Below are 25,099 nucleotides of genomic sequence, written 5' to 3' on the forward strand. Positions count from 1 at the left end.
GGATTCAAGCCATGGAACCCGTCATTGAGGTCATGGGGTGAATGGAGCCCCACGATTGTCCAATGAAAATTCTTACTTTGATCTGAGGACACATCTCCAGCTGACTACCCCGGCAAAGACCATTACATCAAGCCTCTGTAATAAAGGGTCCAGGCCCTCTGGTAAGAGGCTATGCTGCTTGTGGGGGAGGTATCTGCACGAGGTGGGGCTCTTCTGGATTCATCTGCAATTTCACGGATTTGTGTCTTTTGAGTTTTTTCACAATTGGACTTTTTCTAACACTTTATGAGCAAAATGTATGTTTAGCGCAAGACTTGTTTTTTGTATATGCGATGTAATGTGATTATATCTCACTTTAGTATCTCACAGTAATGATTTTATTTCATATGTATGATTTTTTTTTTTTTTTTTTTGCACACTGCTTTGTATTACTTCTGTATGAATTATACGTCTTTATACTGATTTGCTAATGGTAAAAAAAAAAAATATATATCTTAATTTACTTACCATATTCTTCATTTTACAAGTAAGCAATTAATAGCCAACGCACACACAATAGTGGTGTCACAGAGCATTTATAAAGAACAACCAGAAGCTGTTTGCCTTCAGACTCTCTCTCTCTAATTGAAACTCCCTAAACCTCTATGAAGAGAGCGGGCAGGGAGGGAAGGAGAAGGGGGGAGATCAGTCATTCCTCTGACTCATCTGATTAACTCAGCCTTTTTATAATTAGTTCAAATTGTTTGGAATTATGTCGGCCAGCATTTTGGTGGCGTGTTGGGACTGTCCAGAGGCGTACTCCTCCAGGCTCCTCCAGGCTCCGCCCCATCACTCGGTGTAAGTTATTGGTAAGTTTGGTGATGACGTCCTTGAAGTTACCGTTTCGGCCGGGCAGCACTCCGTTCCCGGTTATATTACTCAGGAAGAACCACAAAACGGGCAAAACGTGGCGCTCCACGGCCTGCGGTTTCCGGGGGTAGACAGAGGATACAAGACCTGGGGGGGCAATGGAGAAATGTTGAGGGGTTCATTATAGAAATAATAATAATTAGACATGTGCAGACTAGAATATTTCGTTTCGTTTTTTCGTTTTCGTCTGTAAATTTTATTTATTTAGTTACTCCCGAAATTCGTTTTTATTTATTTCGTTTTTCGTGCAAAAATTGCATTCGTCCGAAAATCCACATGAATTACGGTCGAATCTGTCTTGGAAGGCTTATGGTATCTGTCGAATGGATAAAGAAGATTCGATGGAGCTGCTAAACTATATAGCCTATAGGCGGAGCATTCGATTGCCGAAATGTACGATTGCAGTGTCGTATAGTTGCGACGATCCCGTCGAATATTATTATAAACGTGCAACGATCCCGTCGAATATTATTATAAACGTGCAACGATCCCGTCGAATATTATCATTATTTTTTTTTAATTTACTTCCCCCACCCAATTCCAGTATCGCTTCTCTCTGTCGATTCTGTTCTCTCTATGTCGAATATTTACTCTCTGTCGAAGCTTTTCTATATAATAGGACTAATAGAGGTAAACGAAACTTAGGCACATTCGACCACAGGTTCAATAGACATATGGAGTCACGTCGAATCTCCTATTCTATATCGAACGGCCACTTCGAATCTCCTATTCTATATCGAACTGTTGTAACAACGAAAACGAAAAAAAGCATTTATTTATGTCGGATCTTTCGTTTTTCGGAATCTGCACTTTCGTTATCGTTTGTCAAAACGAAAACGAAAATACCTGAAATTCGGACGAAAATGCATTCGGACGAAAACGAATGCACATGTCTAATAATAATAATGCGGTGAGAACCCGCCACATAATACAGTTTTTACCTTCAGGGGCTTCTTGCAAATGCCATCAGACGTGGCCTAAAATTTTTGTTAGAGCAACAGCACTATGTGCCTCACCTTGTAGACCATGAAAGTACCAGTGTTAGTCTTCAAATCAGTCCCATCCCCCGCTGAACCCCCTGAATTCTAGATGAAGAATTCTGCCCAGGAAGAGATTAAGCTCCACCCAGTGGCATAACCAACAGCCAGAGTGGCCCATGTGGCACCTGGGGTAAAAGGGGGCCCCGTAATTTGTAGTTATGCCCCTAGTCACTCTCCTGCTGATGCTAAGCAGTGCCCTCAGAGCCCTGGACCAGGAGTAGAAGGGGCCTCATAATTCATAGTTACACCGCAGGCCCCACCCCTGCTGATGTTAAGCTGTGTCTCAAAGATCCCTGAAGTAGAAGGGGCCTTCATAATTTCTAGTTAAACCCCTGCTGATGCTGAGCAGTCCTACCAGAGCCCGGGATTAGGCGAGGCGCCATACTTCATAGTTATATACCCTTGGCTCCACCCCCGCTGATGTTAAGCAGTGCCCCTAGATCCTTGGAGTAGGAGAGAGTCCCATTATTTGTAATTACATCCCCTGGCCCCACCCCTGCTGATGCTAAGCAGTCCCCCCCAGAGCCATGGAGTAGAAGGAGGCTCCATAATTTGTGGTTACACCCCTGCTGATGCTAAGCAGTGCCCCCAAAGCTCTGGAGTAGAAGGAGGCTCCATAATTTGTGGTTACACCCCTGCTGATGCTAAGCAGTCCCCCCCAGAGCCATGGAGTAGAAGGGGGCTCCATTGTATTGTATGATGGTGTTGTGTGTTTGTATTGTATTATGGTGTTGTGTGTTTGTATTGTATGATGGTGTTGTGTGTTTGTATTGTATGATGGTGTTGTATGTTTGTATTGTATGATGGTGTTGTATGTTTGTTAGGCATTAAAATGAAAACATGCGATCCATAAATGACTGTGTGAGAATTCTTTGGAATACTGCGCGGTACTGGAGAAGATCTGGATAGAGTGGAGAAAAGTCGGAACCTCTGGCAGGTTTTTATTGTTGGCTGTGTCTCCATTGCAGAGGTTTCCCTTCACTTCCTGTCCTGATTAGAGGCGTCACAGGAAGTGAGGAGAAATCAAAAGACATGTGCAGAATGAAAAAAATTGTTTTGTTTTGTTAAATAATTGAATCTAGTTAAATTTGATAAATTTGCTTCACTCATTTTTGGAATTTGTTTAGTTTATTCACTTTTCGATTTAAATTTTCCGAATTCTGTTGAATTGAATTCAATTTGATCGAATTTGGAAAATTTGAATCGGCATTCGAATTTATTCTATTCTAAATTTGAAAGACTGTATTATCTTTCTTTCTATTTTATTCTATTATATTCTTTTCTATTCAAAATTCAAATTTCGGAAGGTGATTATAGCCTATCTATTTTTTTTTTTTATTCTATTATTCTGATGCTATTCTATTGTTTTTTCTATTCTATTCTTTTCTAATCTGTTCTATTCTTTTTTTTTTTCTCTATTTTATTCTTTCTTGTTTTCAAATAAAAATTTTAATTAATTTTCTATTTGAATTTCGGCTGAATTTTGTTTCATTATTTCGGATCAGTTTAAATTTGTTTCTATTGTAATTTGGAAATTCGGGTTCATCAAATAATGAAAAACGTGTCCGATTCGGAACGCAGCGATCTTCACGTCTCTGGAAGTCGCCCTGACAGAGACGGACAACCAAAACTCTGACAAAGGTTCTTACTTTTCCCTTTCTTGCTATAAAATGAAGGAACATGGAACTCTAAAGCCACGGCATCTCCCATGTCTCCATCCTCATTGGTTCCCCTTTAAGCCTTCCAGTCAATCTACTTCCTGCGTTGAGGTGAGTTACCTGACAATCGTTCGGTCACGTCACTCATGGCGCGGCCGCTGAGGAAGCGGATGCGGCTGGCGAATGGTTGCAGAAGCCACAGATTGTCTGTAATGTAAAAATGATGGTCAATAAAGATTTCCTGTTTGTAGGGAAAGCTGAGAGTTCACGCTTTTCTCAGTCATGTGACCGACATTCCAAAAAATGCGTCTCTCCCCGCCCCCGACTACATCACGCTGTCTGACAGCAGAAGAAGAGTTCAAGTCAAACGCAACCTTCTCCATTCTAACGCAGCGCTGCACAAATGCATGCGTCCCAATGCAGGCCGCAGTGGTCGGCAAGGAAAGGCTTTGTTGGACTTGCTTTGCCTGCAATCCAAATTCCCCTCAATTGGAGCCACTGCATGCGAAGAAATGCAACGCAAAATCCAAACGCAGCCTCTGAACTGTCATCTAAATGCAGCCCCCCCCCGCCCTGAGCAGGAACATCGATTTAGAATTAGAGTTACTAGGCTGTAGTCAGCCAGAGCTAGATTGATAGTTCGTCGTTCTTGGAACTCTCTGGTATTCGTTTGCTTCTGCCTGCTGCTGGGTAGTGCCCCTGAGAATGGTGTGGGGGGCGGCACTAATCATGGAGTGTGGGGGGCTGCACTAATCATGGAGGGTGGGAGGATGTAGATGGCTGGACCTCTTAGGCCCGCTGCCTGGGTAGAGTGACCATTTGTTTGGATAGAGGCCAAGGATTGGGACTTGGTGAGGTAAGTGAGGGGTAAAAGCACCATGGAAGAACTCAACTTCAATCCGGGTATCTGAGAAACTGGACAGACGCTTTGCCCCTGACTGCAGTGTGGTGGTCTCTCCCCTAGGAGGCGGTCACTGAACTATTTAGTATCTAATTTCACAGAATGTTGGGTTGACTTAAAGGTTCTCAATCTGTGAAGGCTGTAAGTACTTTTTGCCACTCTCCTGGTGACAGTTAAGTCCATGGGTGTCCTATGCCCCAGCCCTCTCCTTCGGCAGTATTGGGTGAAATCCAATAAACTCCTTATTTGGTCTAAAAACTGACCATCTGTTCACACCGCTTCACTCCTACTGAGGACTAGATCTTGGCGTGAATGCTAACCTGCCCCGCACCTGAGGTTCCTAATATAACTTTGGGGGTCATGAGGTAGCAACATACACTACTCCATTAAGGACTAGTCCTGGGGGTGAAAAGCTGGTCTGATGTTCTTCACTTATCTTTGGAGGTCATGGAATTGCTGCATACACTACTCCATTGAGAACTAGATCTGTGGGTGAAATACTGGCCTGACCTGCATTTGAGGTTCCTCATATGTCTTTGGGGTCATGGGGTGGCAACACACACACTACTCCTTTGAGGACTAGTCGTGGGGGTAAAAAGCTGGTCTGATGTTCTTCACTTATCTTTGGAGGTCATGGAATTGCTACATACACTACTTCATTGAGGACTAGGCCTGGGGGTGAAATACTGGCCTGACCTGCATTTGAGGTTCCTCATATGTCTTTGGGGGTTATGGTGCTGCAACATACACTACTCCACTGAAGACTAAACCTAGGAGGTGAAATGCTAGCCTGAGGTTCCTTATATGTCTTTGGGGGTCATGGGGTTGCAACATATAATACTATATTGAGAACTAAATGTAGAGGTGAAATGCCAAGTCCATGGGTGTCCTATGCCCCAGCCCTCTCCTTCGGGAGTATTGGGTGAAACGTAATGAACTCTTTATTTGGTCTAAAAACTGACCGTCTGTTCACACTGCTTCACTCCTGCTGAGGACTAGACCTTGGCGTGAATGCTAACCTGCCCCGCACCTGAGGTTCCTAATATACCTTTGGGGGTCATGGGGTAGCAACATACACTACTCCATTAAGGACTAGTCCTGGGGGTGAAAAGCTGGTCTGATGTTCTTCACTTATCTTTGGAGGTCATGGAATTGCTACATACACTACTCCATTGAGAACTAGTCATGGGGGTGAAATGCTGGTCTGAGGTTCTTCATATGTCTTTGGAGTTCATGGGGTAGCAACATACACTACTCCATTGAGTACTAGACCTAGGGTTGAAATGCTGGCCTGACCAGCATTTGAGGTTCCTCATATGTATTTGGGGGTCATGGGGTGGCAACACACACACACTACTCCATTGAGGACTAGACCTGGGGGTAAAAAGCTGGTCTGAGGTTCTTCACATATCTTTGGGGGTCATGGAATTGCTACATACACTACTTCATTGAGGACTAGGCCTGGGGGTGAAATACTGGCCTGCCCCGCATTTGAGGTTCCTCGTATGTCCTTGGGGGTTATGGTGCTGCAACATACACTACTCCACTGAAGACTAAACCTAGGAGGTGAAATGCTAGCCTGAGGTTCCTCATATGTCTTTGGGGGTCATGGCGTTACAACATATACTACTCCATTGAGAACTAAATGCAGAGGTGAAATGTTGGCCTGAGGTTCCTCATATGCCCTTGGAGGTCAATGAGAATTTATTCATCCCAAAAAATGTGAGAAGAGTGTTTGCAAGAAAAGGAAAAAACCCCAATAAAGGTTACCGGCTATAACGCCAGGAATGATGAATATAGGATGGAGGAGGACGGTCCTCCTAATGTGGAAGGAAGAGTACCGGATACAGTCAGCAATGATTTACCTATATTTTTCATGAGTGTGTCCAGGACGGTCACTGCGGCCGTGTAGATACCGGTGTGTTTGGAGTTCAGGTTGTCCGTGACGACAGTCACCATAGGGACTAACACATGGTGCAGACTGTCCTTCAGAATCGGGATCATGACCACCGCAGACTCCAGAGCGTACTGATTGACCTTCTTGTTGGCGTCCTGCATCCTCGGGTTAAAGGCATCAAATATCTGTGAATATAATAAAAATAAGATGTAATAAAATGACGGTTGTTGGCGAGGATCCTGTATAATATGAATTGGTTTCATGAAGTTATGTGAATTTGGAACAAAGTTCATTTACTAAACATTTCCACAGCCACCTATAATCTCCCAGCGATCAGCTTGTGACGTTCCTCCTACACACCTTCTATAGGAGTCTTCCATTATAGCGTCCCCATTACCCTTGGAAATTCACCTTCCCCATACTAGGGGTCTATTTGTCAAGGTTGTCTCTTAAAATTCCCAAGACTTTCACATAAGATTCACTCGTTTCTAATGGAATCCTATGTGGAAAATATTTGAACCTTGGGTGAAAGTTGTGAGAATCTTGGGTGAAAACATTAACCCTTTCAGCCTCCACACCCATATACCTCTTTTGGGTCAGAGCGGTTTTTAGCAGCTTCGTATAAATGGTAAAGGTACCTGTGTTGGTCTTCAAATCGGTCCCTGAAGAATCCCTTGGATCCTAGACCAGGACTTCTGCCCAAGAAGAGAATAAGCCCCACCCCCTGCTGAGGATAAGTACTTGCCCCAGAGGCTCTACTGCCCACTAAAGTGCTGGCATTTGACAAGGGGCAGGATTTGGCCTTCATGAGGGAAGGGCTTATGCCTCGTACACACGGTTGGATTTTCCGATGGGAAATGTTGGATGTGAGCTTGTTGGCTGAAAGTCGGACCGTGTGTACGCTCCATCGGACATTTGTTGTCGGACTTTTTCTGCCAACAAATGTTGGCTAGCAGGTTCTCAAATTTTCCACCAACAAAACTTTGTTGTGGGAATTTCCGATCGTGTGCGCACAAGTCTGACGCACAAAAGTTCACGCACGCCCGGAATCAAGTATGAGCCGGAAGCGCCAGGTCTTGTAAAACTAGCGTTGGTAATGGAGAGATCACATGACTATAGAACTTCTTTTTTATCAGCTCGTCGTACGTCTTGTACGCCACTACGTTCGGAGTTGTTGGCCAACATTTGTGTGCCGTGTGCAGGGGCGGACTGACCATTCGGGCACTCGGGCTCTGCCCGAGGGCCCCATGCCACTAAGGGGCCCCATCAGGGTTGCCAGCCTCAATAAAACCAGGGACAGTATGTAAAAATCTGTGTTTTTTTTAAAAAAAATCCCAAGATTATAGCTGCCCCGCCTCTCCAATACCTTTTCAGGGTGTGTGTGTGTATTCTGTGTGTGTATATTGTGTGTCTGTGTGTATACTGTATGTGTGTGTATACTGTGTGGCCCCATAATCTATTGCCCGGAGGCCCCATAATCTTCTCCTATTGCCTGGGGGCCCCATGAGTTGTCAGTCCACCCCTGGCCGTGTGTATACAAGACAAGTTGGAGCCAACAGCCTTCCAACAATAATCCGCGGTTTTGTTGTGGGGAAGTGCGATGGTGTGGACGTTGCATTCGAGTATAACTCCAGCCAAATCTATTCTTTTTTATTTGGATAGATTAGGGAAAGGTTGGATTCCTCTGCCAAGTTTTCATTGCTGAGATTCTTAAATGGAGCGGCTTGGAGAAGATACGAAATGTCTTGAAGATTACAGAAGAAGAGCCAGATTGGAATGTGATTGGCCACTAGAGACAGGGACGTAACTATAGGGGGTGCAGCAGTTGCGACCGCAACTGGGCCATGTGATGCAGGGGGCCCATGCAACCCCCTCTACATATGGCCGGCAGCAGCATAGGCAGCTAGGGGTACCAGTGCACCATGCACACGGGTGGCTGGAGGTGGAGGGTGACTAGCAGAGCTCCATGCTTGACTATCGCACTGGCTGCTCTTTAGTTGTGAATTCCCCACATGACCTGTGTCCTCGGCCGGCTCCTCAGAGTACCCCTCTCCTGCTCCATGCATTGCCTCTCAGTCCGATGTCTGTTCTCCCCAGGCCAACATGGATGAGTGCGCAGCCTACAGCTTGGTCATGGTGAGTGAGAGGACCCCATCCCCCACACACCATTACTTACCCCCTCCATCTCCCCCAGGGGACAGAGGCCCCTTCTCACGTGGGGACAGGGACCCCCATCTCCCCTGGGGACAGGGACCCCTTCTCACCTGTGGGCAGTAACTTCATCTGCCCTGGAGAAAAGGACCTCATCTCTTCTGGGGTGGGGACCCAATCCTGCCTAGGGACAGTCCCCCAATAGGGCACCTAAAAGGGGGGCCCTTCATGGTTTCTTGCATCGGGGCCCTGAAGGTTCTAGTTACGCCACTGACTACAGACCTCATTGGTGGTCATGCTACAACAGATTCTTCAGCAAAGTGAATAGGAATGAGTAATTACACAACTATAGTCACAGGAAACAATTTTTCTTTTTTATAAAATAAAGGCTTATTGAGTAGGTAGGTTACAGAGCAGGGTGCTACACAATAGCAGAGGTTACGGAGGTAAGTGTATACAGGATAACAAATGATCTACAATGTATAACAAGATGCCAATAATGTTTCTCCTGCAGAACTAAACTGATCAGAAGCCTCTTATCTCATTGATCGTTATTTCTAAATCGTTCTTTTTTTTCTGCTTCTCCACTTACTGGAGTGATGTTGGAGGTGACAAACCTCACGTTGTTCTTGCAGCGCTCCAGGAGAAGCGTCACTCCCTCCATTTTGCTTTGATATTCCTTAGCGGAGAGAAGTTTGCTGAGCTCCTTCAGTTGCTCCGTCACTTCCGCTGCCCGGACCGGCGGCCTTCCAGGGACCGGGGATTCCTGCGCTTCTGCTTCCACATCTGCAGGTCTGGTAATGCTACAGAAAAAAAAAATATGTTTTATTTATTCCAAACTGATCCTCAGGATCCAGAGAGAGGACAAGTTCTCATACGTCATAGCTGTCCATAGCTGTCTATGGCTGTCCATAGCTGTCCATGGCTGCCCATGGCTGTCCATAGCTGTCCATGGCTGTCCATGGCTGTCCATAGCTGTCCATGGCTGTCCATAGCTGTCCATGGCTGCCCATGGCTGTCCATGGCTGTCCATAGCTGTCCATGGCTGTCCATGGCTGTCCATAGCTGTCCATGGCTGTCCATAGCTGTCCATGGCTGCCCATGGCTGTCCATGGCTGTCCATGGCTGTCCATGGCTGTCCATAGCTGTCCATGGCTGTCCATGGCTGTCCATGGCTGTCCATGGCGTTCCCTCCGGGGACAATGCAGGCTGCACACCAAGGACCCCATTATAAAGATGGAGCAACTTTGCAGTGTCCAAGGGAATCTCCTCCCTGCTATACAGTGCCTTGCGAAAGTATTCGGCCCCCTTGAACTTTTCAACCTTTTGCCACATTTCAGGCTTCAAAACATAAAGATATAAAATTTTAATTTTTTGTGAAGAATCACCAACAAGTGGGACACAATTGTGAAGTGGAACGAAATCTTTTGGATTTTTGAAACTTTTTTAACTAATAAAAAAATGAAAAGTGGGGCGTGCAAAATGATTGGGCCCCCTTGCGTTAATACTTTGTAGAGCCGCCTTTTGCTGCGATTACAGCTGCAAGTCGCTTGGGGGATGTCTCTATCAGTTTTGCACATCGAGAGACTGAAATTCTTGCCCATTCTTCCTTGCAAAACAGCTGGAGCTCAGTGAGGTTGGATGGAGAGCGTTTGTGAACAGCAGTTTTCAGCTCTTTCCACAGATTCTCGATTGGATTCAGGTCTGGACTTTGACTTGGCCATTCTAACACCTGGATACGTTTATTTGTGAACCATTCCTTTGTAGATTTTGCTGTATGTTTGGGATCATTGTCTTGTTGGAAGATAAGTCTCCGTCCCAGTTTCAGGTCTTTTGCAGACTCCAACAGGTTTTCATCCAGAATGGTCCTGTATTTGGCTGCATCCATCTTCCCCTCAATTGTAACCATCTTCCCTGTCCCTGCTGAAGAAAAGCAGGCCCAAACCATGATGCTGCCACCACCATGTGTGACAGTGGGGATGGTGTGTTGAGGGTGATGAGCTGTGTTGCTTTTACGCCAAACATATCGTTTTGCATTGTGGGCAAAAAGTTGGATTTTGGTTTCATGTGACCAGAGCACCTTCTTCCACATGTTTGGTGTGTCTCCCAGGTGGCTTGTGGCAAACTTTAGACAAGACTTTTTATGGATATCTTTTGGAAATGTCTTTCTTCTTGCCACTCTTCCATAAAGGGCAGATTTGTGCAGTGTACGACTGATTGTTGTCCTATGGACAGACTCTCCCACCTCAGCTGTAGTCCTCTGCAGTTCATCCAGAGTGATCATGGGCCTTTTGGCTGCATCTCTGATCAGTCTTCTCCTTGTCTGAGCTGAAAGTTTAGAGGGACGGCCAGGTCTTGGTAGATTTGCAGTGGTCTGATACTCCTTCCATTTCAAAATGATCGCTTGCACAGTGCTCCTTGGGATGTTTAAAGCTTGGGAAATCTTTTTGTATCCAAATCCAGCTTTAAACTTCTCCACAACAGTATTACGGACCTGCCTGGTGTGTTCCTTGGTCTTCATGATGCTCTCTGCGCTTTCAACAGAACCCTGAGACTATCACAGAGCAGGTGCATTTATACAGAGACTTGATTACACACAGGTGGATTCTATTTATCACCATCAGTCATTTAGGACAACATTGGATCATTCAGAGATCCTCGCTGAACTTCTGGAGTGAGTTTGCTGCACTGAAAGTAAAGGGGCCGAATAATTTTGCACGCACCACTTTTCAGTTTTTTATTTGCTAAAAAAGTTTAAAATATCCAATAGATTTCATTCCACTTCACAATTGTGTCCCACTTGTTGGTGATTCTTCACAAAAAATTAAAATGTTATATCTTTATGTTTGAAGCCTGAAATGTGGCAAAAGGTTGAAAAGTTCAAGGGGGCCGAATACTTTCGCAAGGCACTGTATATATATATATATATATATATACACACAGACACACACACACTTTACCTTTCCTCTGGTTGCTGGACATCCTGGGCCATCACGGCGGCGCTATTCTTCTGAGGAGGACGCTGGCTTCTAGCGGACGGGATCTCGGAGACGCTGTCACTCAGCTCCTGGAATAATCATCATATCATGTATTATAAAGTTTGTGTAAAACAAGGATCTCCAAACTGCGGCCCGTGGGCCGGATGTGGGCACTATCCCTCCCAATGATACCAGAGATGGGAAACAAATTCTCTCACTGACACCAATGATTATTTTACTCCCGCTGACCACCAAGCCTGTGCCATTGATTACTCCCTCCGATGCCGGGGCATTTTCTATACCCATTGGCCACAGTCCGGCCCCCTTCACATTTGAAGGGCAGTAAGCTGGCACTTTGTTTTTAGAACATTTGGAGACCCCTGGTGTAAAACCTGAAATATGAGGCATATGAGGCACATCACACAGCTCACATACTTTCTGCTTCACAGTGGCGATGAGGTCGCGGAGCTCATGTGACAGGATCAAACGTTCCATCTGCACCTCAAACTTGGGATGAGCCATGACCAGGCTGAACATCCGACGTCCGTAAAACCTGCAATACGGGTGATCATTATTACAATGTGTGGAATACACTCAGGACTGTAGGTGGGGGAGGTGGTCACTTAAATCCTCCCTCCGCCCCCCCCCCTTCAGTCTTGCACAGTTGTAGCGGCTCTTCTCATGGACTGGAATGTCTTACTCTGATGTCACTGCACACTGTCAGCTTCTCACAATGGGCATTAGAAGCTGCAGAAAGTCAGATAAACCCTGCCTCATTTCCTAAGAAGAGGACATCCAGTGTCCCTGGCCCCGCACCCTTTGAATTTTCTTTGGATTCGGGGGGGCGGTCTGCAGGGGGAGGAGGGGAGGTACATGGGGGAATCAGATGTGGTCAGCACAGGGAGGGGGGTCAGTATGGTGGGATGGTGGGAGGACAATTACAGAACGATGCACTGTGTCTGTGTCTCTCCCTCCAGCAGCTAAAAGCTGGCAGGAGGGAGAGGAGAGAAAACAGCTTTCTGCTGCTGGAGGGAGAGACACAGACACAGTGCATCGTTCTGTACTTGTCCTTCTAGCCCTCCGTGCCAATTCTCTGGGCCCTCCTGTGTTCCTGGGCCCCCTACAGGAGGCCTGGTGGTACCCCTTATCGGCGGCCCTGATGGCATGTGTGAGTTGCCCTGGGCAGAGGAAAAGGGGCCCCTCCAAGGAAGGGAGCTATAAAATAATCCCATAATAAGTCAAAGTCCATCAAATGGCATGGCTGGGAGGGTGACCTCTGTATGAAAGTACCTGGTGTCCTGCTGTCCATCCTGAACCAGTCTGACGAGGGTGCGGAGGAAGGTGTCTGTACTTTCTCTGGTTCCACACAGAAGTTTCTGGGCCCCCAGGAGCTCCATCACCCTGAGCAGATGTTTGGCCGTACATTTCCTCACTGCGCTGTTTCGGTGACTGTGGAGGAGAACGGCACAAATTACAACCTCAGGAGACCACAATGGGCATAAACGTCTCCTTATACCTCTATGGAGCCCCAAGAGATGGCAACATTTAATGGGCACAGCTTTGCCAGTGTGCCCGGGCTCCTCATGTAAATGGCTCTTTTGGAACGCCAATCCCCCCCCAGGCTCTCAGCATCCTTATACTGCAATGCTAGAGTTACACCTCCAAGTGGACCTATTTTGTTCACATTAAAAGATACCGACAGGGACAACATGTGCAAAAAAAAGGCTTGTTTTACCACTTATTGGCTTCTCAAGAAACAAGCTGCCAGAAAGGTAAGTATATGTAGGCAAGGCCACTTAGAAATCATGGGGCCCCATATATCCTTCCTGATGAGGCCCCCCAACCTCGCCTACAAAGGGGTGTAGCAGAACAGCAGCACTGACTTTATCCACCTACGCCCCAGAAATGAAAAAAAAAAAAGTCCCTCTTCTGCTTCCACCTCCTGGGCCCCTCTATTGATGGTAATTGAAGCCCTGGTAAGGGAGCAGAAGCGGGGATGTGATCTAGTAAAATCTATTTGTTCACTTAGGAACAATAAATGTGTCGATCGATATTCCTTCTTTGTTCTCCTTTCAGCAGCCTCTTATCATACGGATCAGCTTGTAATGCCGCATTTTCAGGGTCCAGTGTTTTGCGGGAGCGTGCGCTGGTCAGCGCCTCATAGAGCAGCTGGGGGGGTTAGCGGGTGAGCCAGGCTCCTCCCACCTGCCCCCGCCCCCCTCGCCATCTCCCGGGTGTGCCGCAGTGTGGATTTCTATCAGCAAAAAAATAAAAAAATAAAAGAGAAAAATTCTATATATTGAAATGCAGTTTGTTTAATGGAAGTGATGTAGAATCTCTCAGTAGTCGTGTAATAAAATAATTATCTCTCGTGTCACCGTTTCTAGATGTGTGTTTTATTTTCATGTGCGGGGACACCGTGTCCTGTAAGTGGCCAGAAACAGATCCTCGTCCGATCGACACCGACGGGCTCTGATTATGGACACTCCATAATTCAGAAAAATTAGGGGTGCTGAAACCGAAAATGCAGGATGCACTTAGTGGAAAACCGAAAACCTTTATTTTTATATACAATTGTATTATATTTGACTTATTAAATTGAGGATATTAATTAATATGAGGTTATTGTTGCCCATTATTGGCACCTTTTTACTGCAAGAAAAGCTCAGGAAAAATGCAGTCTGCAGTCTCTGACCGTCTCTTGTATCGTGTCCTCTCTGACCGTCTCTTGTATCGTGTCCTCTCTGACCGTCTCTTGTATCGTGTCCTCAGTCTATTGACCGTCTCTTGCATCGTGTCCTCAGTCTATTGACCGTCTCTTGTATCGTGTCCTCTCTGACCGTCTCTTGTATCGTGTCCTCTCTGACCGTCTCTTGCATCGTGTTCTCAGTCTATTGACCGTCTCTTGCATCGTGTCCTCAGTCTATTGACCGTCTCTTGTATCGTGTCCTCTCTGACCGTCTCTTGCATCGTGTCCTCAGTCTATTGACCGTCTCTTACATCGTGTCCTCAGTCTATTGACCGTCTCTTGCATCGTGTCCTCAGTCTATTGACCGTCTCTTGCATTGTGTCCTCAGTCTATTGACCGTCTCTTGCATCGTGTCCTCAGTCTATTGACCATCTCTTGCATCGTGTCCTCAGTCTATTGATCGTCTCTTGCATCGTGTCCTCTCTGACCGTCTCTTGCATCGTGTCCTCAGTCTCTGTCTCTTGCATCGTGTCCTCAGTCTCTGACCGTCTCTTGCATCGTGTCCTCAGTCTCTGTCTCTTGCATCGTGTCCTCAGTCTCTGACCGTCTCTTGCATTGTGTCCTCAGTCTCTGTCTCTTGCATCGTGTCCTCAGTCTCTGTCTCTTGCATCGTGTCCTCAGTCTCTGACCGTCTCTTGCATCGTGTCCTCAGTCTCTGTCTCTTGCATCGTGTCCTCAGTCTCTGACCGTCTCTTGCATCGTGTCCTCAGTCTCTGACCGTCTCTTGCATTGTGTCCTCAGTCTCTGTCTCTTGCATCGTGTCCTCAGTCTCTGTCTCTTGCATCGTGTCCTCAGTCTCTGACCGTCTCTTGCATCGTGTCCTCAGTCTCTGTCTCTTGCATCGTGTCCTCAGTCTCTGTCTCTTGCATCGTGTCCTCAGTCTCTGACCGTCTCTTGCATCGTGTCCTCAGTCTCTGACCGTCTCTTGCATCGTGTCCTCAGTCTCTGACCGTCTCTTGCATCGTGTCCTCAGTCTCTGTCTCTTGCATCGTGTCCTCAGTCTCTGACCGTCTCTTGCATCGTGTCCTCAGTCTCTGTCTCTTGCATCGTGTCCTCAGTCTCTGACCGTCTCTTGCATCGTGTCCTCAGTCTATTGACTTTCTCTTGCATCGTGTCTGCAGCCTTACTTAAATATCAGCGCCCATCAAAGGCAGCCTACCAGTGTCTGGGTCGTTTAGAGCGGCGATTTCCCGCTGTGTCATGGAGCTGGATTTGAATTTCTCGGGCCGGGAGGCCGCAGTAACGAAGTCCCACCTCCTGTGATGGACGTCACACTGTTTACATTTCCCGCCACTGGATGTGTGTGCCGTCTATTGACACTTTGGGCCCAATCTGGAGATTTTCACTTAGGGGTGTACTGACTTTTGTTGCCAGCAGTTTAGACATGAATGGCTGTGTGTTGAGTTATTTTGAGGGGACAGGAAATTTACACTGTTATACAAGCTGTACACTCACTACTTTACATTGTAGACAAGTGTCATTTCTTCAGTGTTGTCACATGAAAAGAGAGAAGAAATGTCACTGAGGGGGTGTACTTACTTTTGTCACATACTGCATATACTGTACACTCACCGGCCACTTTATTATTTCCTCCTTGCTAGTAGCAGGTCGGACCCCCTTTATTAGATTCCCTATTGGTAGCAATTTTCACCCGTGACCTCAATGTTGGGGGTTATAAGTCCACAGATGGATGTCTGTATTGCTAGGACCCCCCACTCAGGTCACCAACCAATACCCCCCCCCCCACAGAAATCCGGAGCACGGAACCCCACACATCATGGGGGGACTGACACCAATTATTCCCATCACCATGACGATGATAAACAATCACTGATCAAATTCTATGATGAAATATTGGAAATCAATCTACCTTGTTATTTACTTAACCACTTGCTTACTGGGCACTTAAACCCCCCTCCTGCCCAGACCAATTTTCAGCGCTGATGCACTTTGAATGACAATTACGCGGTCATACAACACTGTACCCAAATGAAATTTTTATCATTTTTTTCCCACAAATAGATATTTCTTTTGGTGGTATTTAATTACAGCTGGGAGATTTATTTTTTGCTAAACAAACAAAAAAAGATGCAAAAAAAAAAAAAAAATCATGTTTAATAGTTTGTTATAAAATTTTGCAAACAGGTAATTTTTCTCATTCATTGAAGTGCGCTGAAGAGGCATAGTTAAGGCGGCACCGATGGGCACAGATAAGGCGGCACCGATGGGCACAGATAAGGCGGCACCGATGGGCACAGATAAGATGGCACGGATGGGTGGCACTAAGGGGCACTGATAGGTACCACTGATAGATGAGACTGATGGGCACTGATAGGTGGCACTGATGGGCAGCCCTGCTGAGCACTGATGGGCACTGGTAGATGACACTGATGGGCACGGATATGTGGCCCTGGGGTGCAGCACCTTTGTTGAGGCAGGTTGTGGGCACTGCTGGGTGGCACTGTGGGCACTGCTGGGTGGCACTGTGGGCACTGCAGGGTGGCACTGAGGGGGGCACTTATTTTTTTATTATGTTCAGTGATGAGGGGGCAGGTGGGCACTGGCAGGGCAGGCCGTGATCGGGACTAATGTCCCGATCACGGCCGCCGGTGATCGGCTCTTTTTTTTTCTCCTCGCGCTGTCAGCGCGAGGAGGAATAATAGCCGATTACCGTCTCCGTTATATCACATGATCAGCTGTCATTGGCTGACAGCTGATCACGTGATAAGGGGTCGGGATCGACCCCTTGCTCGGATCAGTGATCAGGCGAGTCTCATAGACTCGCCGATCATAGAGCGTGCCGCGCGCGCCCCTCGTGCACGGGACGACGTCAATAGACGTAGACCCGGCAATGGAGATCCGCGCTGTAGCCGTCATTCGGCTATAGCACGGGTCTTAAGTGGTTAAAAATACCCCCCCCCCCCAACATTGAGGTTACTGGTAGAAATTATAACCCCCAACATTGAGGTTACTGGTAGAAATTATAACCCCCAACATTGGGGTCACTGGCAGCAATTACAACCCTCAACATTGGGGTCACAAAGTAATTCTAACCACCAATTTTGGGGTCACTGGTAGCAATTATAACCCCCAACATTCGGGTCACTGGCACCAATAATTACCAACAACATTGGGGTCACTGGTAGCAATTATAACCCCCAACATTGGGGTCACTGGCAGCAATTATAACCCCCAAAATTGGGTTCACTGGCAGCAATTACAACCCCCAACATTGGGGTCACTGTCAGCAATAATAACCCCCAACATTGGGGTCACTGTCAGCAATAATAACCCCCAACATTGGGGTCACTGACAGCAATTGTAACCTCCAACATTGGGGTCGCTGACAGATATTATAACACCCCACATTGGGGTCACTGGCAGCAATTTTAACCCCCAACATTGGGGTCACTAGTGGCAATTATAACCCCCAACATTGGGATCACTGGCAGCAATTATAACCCCCAACATTGGGGTCTCTGGAAGAAATTATAATCCCCAACAGTGGGGTCAGTGGTAGCAATTTTATCTCACAACATTGAGGCCACTGGCAGCAATTATAACCCCCAACATTTGGGTCCCTGGTAGTAATTATAACCCCCAACATTGGGGTCCCTGGTAGTAATTATAACCCCCAACATTCGGGTCACTGGCACCAATAATTACCAACAACATTGGGGTCACTGGCAGCAATTATAACCCCCAACATTGGGGTCACTGGCAGCAATTAAAACTCCAACATTGGGGGCACTGGTAACAATTATAACCCCCAACATTGGGGTCACTCTCAGCAATTATAACTCCAAAATTGGGGTCACTGGAACCAAAGGGTCTGGTATGGATATTTAGGGGGACCCCCACGTCAATTTTTTTTTTTAATTTGACACGGGGTTCCCCTTAATATCCATGTCAGACCTGAAGGGCCTGGTAATTGAATTTAGGGGAACCCCTGCGCTTTTTTTTTTTTTATCAATGAATGAATGAATTGTCGGCTAATACAGAGAACACTCATTGAATGTTCTCTGTATTACGGGAGCCGACAATATAGCCGCAAGTGATTTTAAAAGACTTTTTTTCCTGCACAAATGACACTTTGTGCAGGGACAGTTCTAAGCACGGGAAACATGCGCCCCTTCACAGGCATACTATAGACACCCCCCAGGCACGAAATTTAAAGGAATATTACACTTTTATTGTTTCACTTTAATCATTATTAAAATCACTGCTCCTGAAAAAACAGCCGTTTTTAAAACTTTTTTTTGCATTGATCCATGTCCCCTGGGGCAGGACCCGGGTCCCCAAACACTTTTTATGACAGTAATTTGCATATAAGCTTTTAAAATTAGCACTTTAGATTGTGAACGTTCGAGTCCCATAGACTTTAATAGGGTTCTAAAGTTCACACGAAGTTTAGGTCTGTTCACAGGTTCTGGTGCGAACCGAACAGGGGGGTGTTCGGCTCATCCCTATTCACAAGCTCCCCCCTGTGTAGTTCTGGGCGGATCCCTCACTTTTTCTCATGACCATCCTCACCCCATGAAGGTGAAATCTTCCATGGAGCTCCAGATTGAGGGCGATTGATGGTTATTTTGTATTTCTTCCATTCGTGAATAATCGATCCAACAGTTGTCTTCTTCATCTCACCAAGCTTCTTGCTGATGGTCTTGTAGCCCATTCCAGCCTTGTGCAGGTCCCCAATCTTCTCCCCGACGTCCTCTGACAGCTCTTTGGTCTTCCCCATGATGGTGAGGATTGGAGGGAAGGGATTCTGTGGACAGGCGTCTTCTATACACATAACGAGTTGTCGTTAGGAGAACCTTCTTACATTGACAGGACTAATCTGTGTACCACATGAGCACCTAGTGGAGCCAGTCTGTGGGGGGAGGGTTATTGTTGGTTGGTAGGTGTTTTTTCCCCCACTGTATATAGTACATAGCCGGCCTTTCTTCAGCAAAGTTGTGAAGAAGAGCCTAGAAAATACCTGAAAGGTAGCCGAGTGCTCCACCTACTGGCTGACACTGAGAATACACAACAATCACACCTACCTGCAAGAAATCTATTCTAAGGTGTGTAATAAAATCCATACAAACCCACGACATTCACTTCATTCCTTTACATTTTATCCCATCGCTAATCTGCACTCCACATATAATTCCAGTCTCTGGGGAGAATCTTGGCCATTATGTTGGCCGGGAATCGAACCCGGGTCGTCTGCTTGGAAAGCAGCTGTGCTCACCACTGCACCACCAACACAAAAAGTTGCATGTTTTTGTTGTGTGGGGGGAAACCGGAGTACCCGGGGAAAACCCACGCAAGCACAGGGAGAACATGCAAACTCCATGCAGATGGTGTCCTGGTCAGGTCTTGAACCGAGGACCCCAGTGCTGCAAGGCTCACCGCTAAGCCTCTGTGCTGCCCCATCTTAATGTGGAACTTCACCTAAAAAGGGAAGTTCCCCTCCTCCTCCTCCCTCACTCCTCCTCCGCATCTTCAACCTGAACCCTGAAGGGGCGGGGACAGGACACCTCACCTGGGAATGGAAGGCTTGCTCCTAATAGATGGTGGAGACAGTCCACTGACAATACTGCTTTATATTTGTTGTGTCTTCCCCTTCACACAGCACAACTTCAACAACATTCGAAAAATTTCTACTCACCTGTAAAGGGGGAACTCCATGCAAACAAAATGACCTCCAAAATCTATACCAGACCCCCATCCGTGCACCCAGCCTGGCAGGCCAGGAAAGAGGGGGTGAGCATGCACCTCCCCCAACAGGGGCGGGCTGGGCCAGCGGACTTATCTAACACCCTCCCCCCCACCAGCGAACTTATCTAACACCCTCCCCCCACCAGCGGACTTATCTAACTCCCTCCCCCCCACCAGCCTACTTATCTAACACCCTACTCCCCAGTGGACTTATCTAACACCCTCCCCCCCACCAGCGGACTTATCTAACACCCTCCCCCCCACCAGCCTACTTATGTAACACCCCCCCACCAGCGAACTTATCTAACTCCCTCCCCCCCTCCAGCGGGCTTATCTAACACCCTCCCCCCCACCAGCGGACTTATCTAACACCCTCCCCCCCACCAGCGGACTTATCTAACTCCCTCCCCCCCACCAGCCTACTTATCTAACACCCCCCCCACCAGCGAAGTTATCTAACTCCCTCCCCCCCTCCAGCGGGCTTATCTAACACCCTCCCCCCCACCAGCGGACTTATCTAACACCCTCCCCCCCACCAGCGGACTTATCTAACACCATCCCCCCACCAGCCTACTTATCTAACACCCTCCCCCCCACCAGCGGACTTATCTAACACCCTCCCCCCCACCAGCGGACTGATCTAACACCCTCCTCCCCACCAGCGGACTTATCTAACACCTTCCCCCCCACCAGCGGACTTATCTAACACCCTCCCCCCCACCAGCGGACTGATCTAACACCCTCCCCCCCACCAGCGGACTTATCTAACACCCTCCCCCCCACCAGCAGACTTATCTAACACCCTCCCCCCCACCAGTGCACTTTCCCAACCAATCACCCCCTCCGGCATGCACGGCCAGCAGCACAGACACACAGCCACCTCCTAGACCCCCCGGTCAGTGGTGCGGACTGATCTGGGAGGACACCCGCCTGCTGCATGCCTGCCACTTACCCCATCTTAGTGGTGGGTCAGGCAGCAGGTGAATTGCAGCACGATACATATAGGGGGTGGAGAGGAGAGAGGGGGCGGGGCCCTGGTGCCCCTAATGGGCCTGCATTGCATTTTGGTTCTTCTGCTTTGAATGGAGCCCTCAGTGAGCTGATTTGGTGGTTCAATGGGCCACTTGACTGGACTAGCTCTGTGGAAAGAGAAAAAGAAGAGATATTACAGAATGTTACACACGACTATGGCCTTCCATCTACATTAAAGACGTCCCTCAGTTTTCTAGTACTGATCAGTTTATGCCAATTCCCCAAATGTCCATTTATATAAGGTGGTCTTCTCCACAGAAGCAGCTGGCCAGATACTTGGCGGAGGTTTTGGTGTTGGGTAGAGGAACCCTCTCTATATGTTTAGCTAGTGCCATGAGCCAAGTCATCTTAGGTACTGGAGGAGAACAAATGCCATAGAGGAGAACATTACTTTACTGGGATCCCTGAGGGAAGTTAGAGGAACACTTAATGGGATGTCCCAACTGGGCTGACCAACCACTGCCAAGCAAGCCGGAAAACCTTTCCTAATCCCTATACTTCCCCCTGGACAAAGCACCCCCCTCCCCCACCTTCCTCATAACACTAGGAAAGGAACATTCATCAAAGATCTGCAACTTTGGAAAATTCCATATGAACTGAGATTTGGTCCCCTCTAAAATGTCCTCCAGATACCAAAGGGTTTTGTTCTCCCTCCTCTAATCCACAACTGCCCCCGTGTATGGGAGATCGTACTTCATAGACAGGGGACTTTATCCTAGATAACTATGTAACTACAGGAAAGGATACTTACTATTATGGTCCGGCCATATTCCCGATAATCGGGATGGATCTCAGAAAGTTTATGAATAGTCCAGCATTGTGAGTCTGTTGTGTGGTTGTGTCAGGCCGGGATGAAGTTGGGTATGCATCCTCAGTGACCATAGCTTCTTCACTCCTGTAAGAGAAATTGGAAGGTAAATCATTTGCTACTAAAGTTATGAGATGTTGTAAAATGTCATTAGAAGGACTGGGAGAGATCATTTGTGAGCTTGGACTGATGTGCCGGGCCAAGAAGGAAGCAAGCATGGCCGCTGCCTTGGTGCTGTATTGGAGTCTTGCCTCCCCCTTTCCTCTGCCACCTTCTGGCCAGAAAATAAGGAACCCTCCATGGACATGGCTGAATATTGCCCATGCGGGGGTCTAGTCTGTGTTTCCAGGGAAAAAGAGATAGCTCCTCATACGGCTAGAAGGAACATGACAATGTAGCCATTTTATCCTTAAACTAGGCTTCTTGGCCGTATACAACTTAACTAAAAAACATGTACAATGAATCCCCAGGACATAATAACACTGTTTGTACTCGGCACTCCTAACCCCACACCCAAATATACACCTAGGGGAATACATTAGTATCTGGATCTTCAGCATAATCTGCAATGCCATTAATGGCTGGATGGAAGGACATTATATGGTCCTACTGCATAGGTGGCAGACCTGGCTCTCTTGTTATTTCTTCATAAAGTGAGCTGCTGGTAGTTACATATTTCACCACTAATCATCATCATCTAACCAAGAGGCTCTTCTCACTTTTCCCCACCAGACGTTTTCTCTTCCAGTGACTGGAATTCGTATCATGGGCTCATGGGACTTGTCATCTCCAGTCATTAGTGATTGGCCTCGTCCAATAATCCAGAACATCAAATGATCATCTGGATCCCAAATCAGTTTCGAGAAATCGGGAAACCAACTGAATGATAATTGCAGTTTGGTTACCATGGACACCAACACTTTACATAATTCATTTACCATTAGGGGAATCTTAGATGAGCTTTGTGCAAAGAATACAATATAACCTTTCCATTAAGAGTAGCAAAAATCCCTCCCATGACCCTGTTTTTCCAATTTTACTATCACTACAGATTATCCTCCAGATCTAAAGATCAGTGCCCCATCATTGGTGATGTCACATTGTACAAAGGAAATTCCAATGAAGAAACTTACGTGTTGATTGGAGATCTGCTGCTTGTATGGAATTCCCCATCATCGAGGTGTATCATTATGTCGATGGGTTCTGATGGTGGGACAGCGGGGATCTCACTCTCAATCCAAAACTAAAGAGAAAAAAAAGTCATATTCGTTATCATAGAAGCTCCAGGATGACATAAAACAGATCTATCATATAACATCCTTCAGTTCAAAGCAGGTGAAGCAATAGATGATTTCTGATTGGTTGGTAGAAGTTTCTGCATTTCTCCCATTGCTTGACTGATTAAGCTGAAGAGGAAATAGTTTGATCCAGGGAATTGCGACAACTGCCTGTGTGAGGTCACCGAGGAATCCGTCTGTCTTTATGAGACAAAACTGCCCCCCGATCCCTGACCGCAGTTTTTTTTTTGCCTTCCTCTGGAACAAACTGTTACTGTTTTTGGTCCACTTGCCAACCAGCCGCCGTCATTATACTGCGGCAGGTCGGCACGATCCCGCGAGCCGTCGTCACTGTACGTCGGCTCCTTTAAACGGGATAGCAGGCATGCGCGTGCCCGCTGCATTGCAGGGGGGTGCCAATGCTCAAAACCGGCAGACGCGATGACAGCATGCGATCATGGGCACGAGAGGCAGAACAGGGATGTGTGTCTGTAAAGGGAAGATATTTGCCAGCACACCAGGGAACGACATAAATAGCATCCAAACGGGTAAAACACACAAATCCCTGTTCTGTGAGGAGAGGAGAGGAGAGGCAGATCGTGAGTCCTAATAGCTAGGAACCACGATCTGTCATCTACTATAGTCTGTCCCCTCCCCCCACAGTTAGAACACACACTAGGGAACACAGTTAACCCCTTGATTGCCCCCTAGTGTTAACCCCTTCCCTGCCAGTGACATTTACATAGTAATCAGTGCGTTTTTATAGCACTGATCGCTGTATAATTGTCAATGGTTTCAAAAATGTGTCAAAAGTGTCCGATGTGTCGTAATGTCGCAGTCCCGATAAAAATGGCAGATCGCCGCCATAACCGGTAAAAAAAAAAAGAGCAATAATAAAAATGCTATAAATCTATCCCCTATTTTACAGACGTGATAACTTTCCTATATTTCACTCGGATATATTGTCTTTAGGTACGGAGCCTCCCTGCCGCTCATTCCTCCACTATCCAACAATGAAGGAAGGATCACCTTCTATATAGTCCATTCATTGCCTTCCTGTATGGTTATATCTGCTCTAGATCTAATCTATCTGATCATTGGAGGAGCTCTGCCTACTGATCACTTCTATGGATTTCCATATGAGGGACATGAGAAGGTCCCCCAACAATCTCTGTTGCCTATATCTGGGCGTGTCTATAACATACGGATATTTTATACCCAACCAGCATAATATCCTCCTACTGATGTGTAATCCTCCATGAAGGCAATGTCCCCCCTTCACTTTATATATTCTATATGCAAGAACATGTACTTACCTGTCTGTCTCTGCCTTCATCAGGGCCGACTTCCCATTGATCCCCGTATCTTTGATTGTCCATCGCGGCTTTTCTTGCCCGCACTTTCTCTAGGAGTTCTCTTTTCCTTCCTGTTGTCAGCTGCTTTCCTTCTTTCTCCCAGTATGCCTTCAGTGCATGGGCTTTCTGGAAAAGTCTTCTCTCCTCTTTCTTCAGCTGCAGGTCTGTCTGCTCCTCCACCTTACCCTCCTCCATCTGGGCTTTTCTTGCCCGAACTTTCTGCAGAAGCTCTCGTTTTCTTTCTGTTGTCAGCTGCTTTCCTTCCTTCTCCCAGTATGCCTTCAGTGTATAGGCTTTCTGGAAAAGTCTTCTCTCCTCTTTCTTCAGCTGCAGGCCTGTCTGCTCCTCCACCTTACTCTCCTCCATCTGGGCTTTTCTTGCCCGAACTTTCTGCAGAAGCTCTCGTTTTCTTTCTGTTGTCAGCTGCTTTCCTTCTTTCTCCCAGTATGCCTTCAGTGTATAGGCTTTCTGGAAAAGTCTTCTCTCCTCTTTCTTCAGCTGCAGGTCTGTCTGCTCCTCCACCTTACTCTCCTCCATCTGGGCTTTTCTTGCCCGAACTTTCTGCAGAAGCTCTCGTTTTCTTTCTGTTGTCAGCTGCTTTCCTTCTTTCTCCCAGTATGCCTTCAGTGTATAGGCTT

The 25,099-nt window shown here is 46.9% G+C and overlaps 1 protein-coding gene and 1 non-coding gene across 2 annotated transcripts; both read right to left on the reverse strand.

Annotated features, from left to right (window-relative positions):
• Positions 1–709: 709 nt before the first annotated feature.
• LOC143958046 (TOG array regulator of axonemal microtubules protein 2-like) lies at positions 710–24,485 on the reverse strand. Its single transcript, XM_077467498.1, has 9 exons — positions 24,423–24,485; positions 22,963–23,072; positions 12,825–12,983; positions 11,970–12,087; positions 11,517–11,623; positions 9,149–9,359; positions 6,374–6,590; positions 3,728–3,814; positions 710–996 (listed from the first exon to the last, which is right to left on the reverse strand). Exons 1-9 carry the CDS (start codon positions 24,483–24,485, stop codon positions 710–712), a joined length of 1,359 nt encoding a protein of 452 aa, XP_077323624.1.
• Positions 19,465–19,536, reverse strand: TRNAG-UCC (transfer RNA glycine (anticodon UCC)). The gene has a single exon. It is a non-coding gene; the product is annotated as a tRNA-Gly (tRNA).
• Positions 24,486–25,099: the final 614 nt, after the last annotated feature.

Source organism: Lithobates pipiens, unplaced genomic scaffold (genome assembly GCF_037356315.1).
Source record: "Lithobates pipiens isolate NorthernLeopardFrog02 unplaced genomic scaffold, aLitPip1_a1.2 Scaffold_101, whole genome shotgun sequence".
NCBI lineage: Eukaryota > Metazoa > Chordata > Amphibia > Anura > Ranidae > Lithobates > Lithobates pipiens.